Source organism: Eurytemora carolleeae, unplaced genomic scaffold, assembly GCF_000591075.1.
Source record: "Eurytemora carolleeae unplaced genomic scaffold, Eaff_2.0 scaffold523, whole genome shotgun sequence".
Classification (NCBI taxonomy): domain Eukaryota; kingdom Metazoa; phylum Arthropoda; class Copepoda; order Calanoida; family Temoridae; genus Eurytemora; species Eurytemora carolleeae.
In genome coordinates, this window is record NW_019396427.1 from 125,146 (window position 1) to 132,322 (window position 7,177).

The 7,177-nt window shown below is 34.0% G+C and overlaps 1 protein-coding gene across 1 annotated transcript in view; it reads left to right on the forward strand.

The window, feature by feature from the left end:
* LOC111703089 (serine/arginine repetitive matrix protein 2) overlaps positions 1–7,177 on the forward strand; it is a 22,632-nt gene that overhangs the window by 6,544 nt on the left and 8,911 nt on the right. The window contains exon 2 of the mRNA XM_023474949.1: positions 3,331–3,662. Within this exon, the coding sequence (XP_023330717.1) occupies positions 3,411–3,662 (252 nt within the window). The 5' untranslated portion in view covers positions 3,331–3,410. The remainder of the gene's footprint in view (positions 1–3,330; positions 3,663–7,177) is intronic.

A 7,177-nucleotide genomic window follows, 5' to 3' on the forward strand; every position in this document is an offset into this window, starting at 1 on the left:
TCTTTGCAAACCAATGCCGTAAATCTTTGCTGATATTTCAAAGTAATAATTCTGTTAGATAAAAAGTCTAAGTTTGTAAAAAAATATAGGAATTTGAACATTTGAGTGTGTGGCAAAGGCCAAGTTTCTTCACAAAGGAAGCAAGATTTGACATTTGTCTTTAATTGAATTATTTTATTATACAAGAAACCTTGTATTTGAGGTCCGAATATTATAATCTTTGCCAAGGACATTCTTCTAAAAAGAAATCCATCTTTTTTAATGCTAAATAATTGAAAGAATACAAAGAAACCTTATTTTCTCTTCTAGTATTTTAATCCTTACAAGGTTATCTTTTGATAATAGAATCCACAGATTAATAACAATACAGATAGAACACTAGATGTCGTTTTTTCAAGATTTAGGGGCTTTTCGTTCATAATAACCCTCTCTCTGTCTTGTAATTCAACGCAACATGCGCGTAACTCCTTTGGGCTTCTGCCTAAGGGTTATTTTGACCGAAAACCCCCTAAATCTTAAAAGGACGACATATAGTGTTCTGTCTGTATTGCTATTAAACTATGGGAAATAATTTATCAATTTACACAGAATCACAAATTCCAGAATTTTCTTCAAATGATACGATTGATTGAACACATTTTGTCAGTCATATTTCTCTGCAGTCTTATTTCTAGCTAGTGTATCTAAATTCTATACTAGCCTGGGAACCCAGCGCTGCCATGGTTACTACAAGTTACTCCCGCCGTTTACCCGCACTAAAACAATTTTACCGAGAAACTAAATGTTCGCTATTCTATTAACTATTTTAACTTAACTTAGAATCTCAAAACCAAGCTAAAAACATTCCCGTGGGTCTCCGGAGTTCTACAATAAAAAATGTGATGCAAATCAGTCCAGGGGTTCCTGAGTTATGATCGGACAAAAAAAAAATTGCCTCTATTTAGTTAAATTTTCCATATTGCCTTTTGTCTAACAATAGATCATCGACTAGTTCTAATAGAGCCTGTGTTATTCAATACTTGAGTTATAATACAACCTTGTGTTTCAATACTTGAGTTCCAATAGAAACTTGTGTTTCCATACTTGTGTTGTAAAATTACCTGTGTTTTAATATTTGAGTTCTATTAGAACCTTGTGTTTTAATACTTGAGTTCTAATAAAACCTTGTGTTTCAAAACTTGAGTTCTATGAGAACCATGTGTTTCAATACTTGAGTTCTAATAGCACCTGTGTTTTAATATTTGAGTTCTAATAAAACCTTGTGTTTCAATACTTTAGTCTAAAGAGACCTCTTTTATCGTGGGTCACACTTTATTACAGGGAAAACATACATTTCAGCGAAGCCCTGTACTTTAAGGACACCATACTACGTATAGACACCCTGTACTTAAAGGACACCAAACTATGTAGACACCCTGTACTTTAGGACACCATACTATGTAGACACCCTGTACTTTAATGACACCATACTATGTAGACACCCTGTACTTTAGGGCACCATGTTATGTAGACACCCCGTACTTTAGGACACTATATTATGTAGACACCCGGTACTTTAGGACACCATACTATGTAGACACCCTGTACTTTAAGGACACCATACTATGTAGACACCCTGTACTTTAGGACATCATATTATGTAAACACCCGGAACTTTAAGGACACCATATTATGAAGACACCCTGTACTTTAAGGACACCATGTTATGTTGACACCCTGTACTTTAAGGACACCATATTATGTAGACACCCTGTACTTTAGTACACCATAATGTAGACACCCTGTACTGTAGGACACCATATTATTCAGACACCCTGTACTTTAGGATTCCATATTATGTAGACACTCTGTACTTTAGGACACCATATTATGTAGACACCCTGTAATTTAGGACACTATATTATGTAGACACCCTGTACTTTAGGACATTATGTTATGTAGACACCCTGTCCTTTAGGACACCATACTATGTAGACACCCTGTACTTTAAGGACACCATATTATGTAGACACCCTGTACTTTAGGACACCATATTATGTAGACACCCTGTACTTTAGAACACAATTTAATGTAGACACCCTGTAATTTAAAACACCATATTATGTGGACACTCTGTACTTTAGGACACCATACTTTGTAGACACCCTGTAATTTAGGACACCATATTATCTAGACACCCTGTACTTTAGGACACCATATTATGTAGACACCCTGTACTTTAAGGACACCATATTATGTAGACACCCTGTACTTTAGGACACCATACTATGTAGACACCCTGTACTTTAGGACACCATATTATGTAGACACCCCGTACTTTAGGACACCCTATTATGTAGACACCCTGTACTTTAGAACACCATAGTATGTAGACACCCTGTACTTTAAGGAAACCATATTATGTAGACACCCTGTACTTTAGGACACCAATAGTGTAGATAATCTCCGAAAGGAGAAGATGGTTTGAGTTTTTGTTTTGATTCTTTCAAAACAAATTCAATTCTTTCCTCCTGGATGGTTTGAAGCCAAGCTTGACGTAAAAATTATTTTAGATTTTTTTAAAAACACAATCTTGCATTTACTGTAGACTTCATGAACATCTTGTTTAAAATGACTCTATACAATTTTAAAATGTTAAATATGATTTTTGAAAATATGATTTAATCTTAAAATTACGATCTTGACAAACTACGCTGTAACTTTAAGGGACGAGCTCCATATAAAGAGGGGTGTGCTTGGTTCACAGAATCTTTATTTTGTGAATAATGTGGTCGTTTTTACATCTGCTAATTTCTCCATTGTTTCTGGCGCAAGAAATTCTCAAATCATTTTTGAAGAGAAACCACAAGTTAAATAATCACTTTTAAAAATCTAATTCATACTTGTTCAGACAAAGCTTTTCAGGGTACCGTTGTGAATCGTTCATGCAAAAAGATTAATTTTAAGAATTTCTGAGTTAAGCAATAAAACTGTAAAAACTTACATTTGAAGTTATCAAAATAAAACTCTAAACTCTGAACATAAAGCTCATGACGAAAATAAAAATAATTTAAAATTGTCAGAAGAAACTGGTATTTTATTGGCTTTTGTCATGTCTAAATGTCAAAAACTGAACGGGTTGATCCGCGCACGCAAATCTAACACGTTACACTCAACAAAGAAAAAAAATCCATGAAAAACATGAGACAATGCCTTGTGTTCATAAACCTTTTATTAATTCTTTGGAAAATTAGGAATAAAATAAATTAAACTTATTTCCCAAAACTCTCTTGCGCTAAATATCATTGTAAATATCTAAAAAGTTAATTAACCTTTTTGTTTTTGTTTCAGAATGGTTTGAGTTTATGTTCAACGTCTCGCCTGGATTCAATGTGTTCTAGTCAACAACGTCTAAATCTGTGATTTCGCAAATGCGGGAACTATTCAAAATGGCGGGGAAAAATTCCGCGCCAGAAATGAAAAAGTCGTCTTTCTATGTTTGGTTCCTGGGTGCTAAGGAGTCCCGAGGGTTGCGAGGAGAGGAGTTTATATCTCCTGTTGTGAAGCATCTAACATCAAGGGAGAAGGATCAGGAACCGATCAAGGTTACCCTTGAACTCAGTCAGAAAGGGATGAAGATCGTTCAAAATCTTCCCTCAACTCGACCTGCGGATAACTACAGGGTAATCATTATTTATTTTAATCAACAATTTTTTGGGATTGTTTATAGAAAATCTAAGGTCGTCAGGCCTGGTTAGTTTTCAAACCAAGACAATTGAATTTTAGAGCGAGTTCATTGCACTGGTGATAAGTTGTAGCCGTAGGACAGATAATTTCACTAGATTTAGTTCACGTTTAGCTCGCATGCATATGATTATTGACCCCTTTCACTTTTTGTTAAGTTTAATTTCTCAATATTGCCTCTTTTAGTTAAATTTCTCCAGATTGCCTCTTTTAGTTAAATTTCTCCATATTGCCTCGATTTAGTTAAATTTTCCATATTGCCTCTTGTTTGTTAGATTTCTAAATATTGAATCTTTTTTAGTTTAATATCTTAATATTTTCTCTTTATAGTTTCATTTCTCAATGTTGCCTCTTTTTAGTTAAATTTCTCCATATTGCCTCTTCAAGAATTAAATTTCTTGAAATTACCTCTGTAAAGTTTAATTAAATTATTTAATTTAATTATTGCTTTTTTAAAGTTTAATTTCTCAATATGGCCTCTTTTATAAATTTAATTTCACAAAATTTTTAAAATTTAAAATTAAGAAAAGGAAAAAACAATTTGAAAAGAATAGTTTGTTTAAGAATATAAAGATATATCGAAGAATGTAGAAGATATATAAAAGAAGAATATAGAAGATATATAGAAGATATATAAAAGAAGAATATAGAAGATATATAAANCTTCTAGCTCCCTTCCTATAAATTAAGCTCCCATCTTCTAGCTCCCTTCCTATAAATTAAGCTCCCATCTTCTAGCTCCCTTCCTATAAATTAAGCTCCCATCTTCTAGCTCCCTTCCTATAAATTAAGCTCCCATCTTCTAGCTCCCTTCCTATAAATTAAGCTCCCATCTTCTAGCTCCCTTCCTATAAATTAAGCTCCCATCTTCTAGCTCCCTTCCTATAAATTAAGCTCCCATCTTCTAGCTCCCTTCCCATAAATTAAGCTCCCATGTTCTAGCTAGAAAAAAATTATCCCCCATCTTCTAGTTACCCTTTTGTAAATTAAGCTTCCATATCCTAGCTCCCTTCCCACATATTTAGCTCCCATTTTCTAGCTCCCTTCCAATAAATTAAGCTCCCATCTCTTAGTGCCCTTCTCACATATTTAGTTCTCATATTCAAGCTCCCTTCCCATAAATTTAGCTCCCACCTTCTAGCCCTCTTTCCATAAATTAAGCTCCCATCTACTAACTCCCTTCCCATAAATTTATCTACCATCTTCTAGCTCCCATCCCATAAATTAGGGTCCTATCTTCCAAATCCCCACCCAAATATTTAGCTCCCATCTTCTAGCTTCCTTCCCATAAATTTAGTCACATATTCTAGCTCCCTTCCCATATATTTAGCTCCCAGCTTTTAACTCCATTCCCCTAAATAAAGCTCCCATCTTGTTGCTCCCTTTCCATAAATTAGGTTCCTATCTTTTAAATCCCTGTTCGTAAATTTAGCTCCCATCTTCTAGCTTCCTTTCCATAAATTTGGCTCCTATTTTCTAGCTCCCTTCCCATATATTTTGCCCCCAGCCCTTCCCCTAAATTAAGCTCTCATCTTCTTACTCCCTTCTCATAAATTAGGTTCCTATCTTTTAAATCCCTGCCCATAAATTTAACTCCCATCTTCTAGCTCCTCTTTCATAAATTAGGCTCCCATCTTAACTCCATTTGCATAAATTAGGCTCTCATCTTTTAGCTTCCTTCCCAAAAATTAGCTTCTATCTTTTAGCACTCCCCTCTTTCAATTTTGCCAGTTACTTCGTTTAAAGGTAGAAACATATTCTATATAGTTCTAAAAGGTATGTCTAATGCTACGAAAGAGTATAAGTAAGTTAGTAAGGTTAAATAAAAGTTCAAAACGACGTTTAAAGTCCATCTCGTCTTGAAAATTGAATACAACTTTTCAGGGCAGTCTGGATCTTTGTAATTATGTACAGAGGTTTATCTTTTAAAAAGTAATGGTGAGAGCTTCCAACTCTAGAGAACATTTACGTCTAATCTCTGTTCTGTGTTCCAATCTTTTGATTACTCTGAGTTACTCCAATCAGCTGATATACTAATTTACCTACAAGGTGTCCGACGAAACGTGACAGTTAGTGAATGGTTTATAATGTCTTTTTCCATAATTTGATAAGTTGTTTGATACCAAAGAGAATAATAAGAAATATTGTATGGGAGTCATCTTACAGTAAAATTGATTTCAAAGTAAAATGTATTTGAGTAATAGATTTTTAAACAAATTAAACTACAAATAGTTTTTAATATCTAATACAGTATATTGAAGAAGACATTCAAAATATTTACCAACTGTCATGTTTCGTGGGACACCCTGTATAGATTTAAACTGTAGAACTGTAGAACTGTAGAACTGTAGAACTGTAGAACTGTAGAACTGTAGATCTGTAGAACTGTAGAACTGTAGATCAAGGTCACAGATTCACCTTGTTTATTGGAAGGAAAATTCAATGCATTTTAAAACTTTTATTTTTAAAACGTTAAATTGAAATTTTGGTTCGACCCTTAGACCGCATCCTTACATTGAACTTTTGCCCCCTCCTTTCCCCCCATTCTTTTGACCCCTTTCCCCTCCCCCTCCCCTAGTCACAAATTGTTATATAAAATATTTTCCTTGTGCAGTGGAAATTTAAGAAATTCAATATTTGAATCAAACATTGTTTTGGTTTTAAAGCTTTATTAACTAATTTATAAATTCATACGACGGATTTTCTAAAAACAAATTTAATTACTCGTCGTTTATAATCGTTACCATTTCCTATATAAATCTATATAATAAAACAAGACAATCGTAATTCGTATATATGTTCTCTATAGCCGGCCAAACGGCTGGACTGAATGGGCTGACATTTTTTGAGGGTACCCAGGAGTAACAAATGTAGGCTAAACAAAATTTAATTTTTTTTGGAATTCCGCGGACATGAAAAAAAAATCCAGACTTGATCCCAAGATTAACAATACAAAAGTTCAGATCTCTAGTTGAATTGAAAATTCTATTTGTTGTGTGTAAAAAACACAACTTTAACAATTATGAGAACTCCCCCCCCCCGGCCCCTTTCAAACCCCTCTTTCGGGGGGGGGGGGGGGGGCGTTTTAAAGGAGTGACTGGCAATGTATGGTATATAGTTGAACTGAGAATATAGTATTGCAGAGAAATTTTAAGAATTCATTTAAGAAATATAAATTAAAATTATTAAATAATGACGACGAAAAATGTATAACAAATTGTACAGTAAAGTAATTCGATGTTTAGGAACATATATTTCAGATTTCTCAATGGACATTTTTCAATAAATCAATGTTAGAATCAATTATTTCTTTTTCATCATTATATTGATTTTCTTATCTATATAATAAAACAAGACATTCGTAAATATGTTGCGTAAAACCGGCCTAACGGCAGGACCGATTGGGCTGACATTTTTTGTGGACACTCTTGGGTGGCTGGAGGGTGTTGTAGGC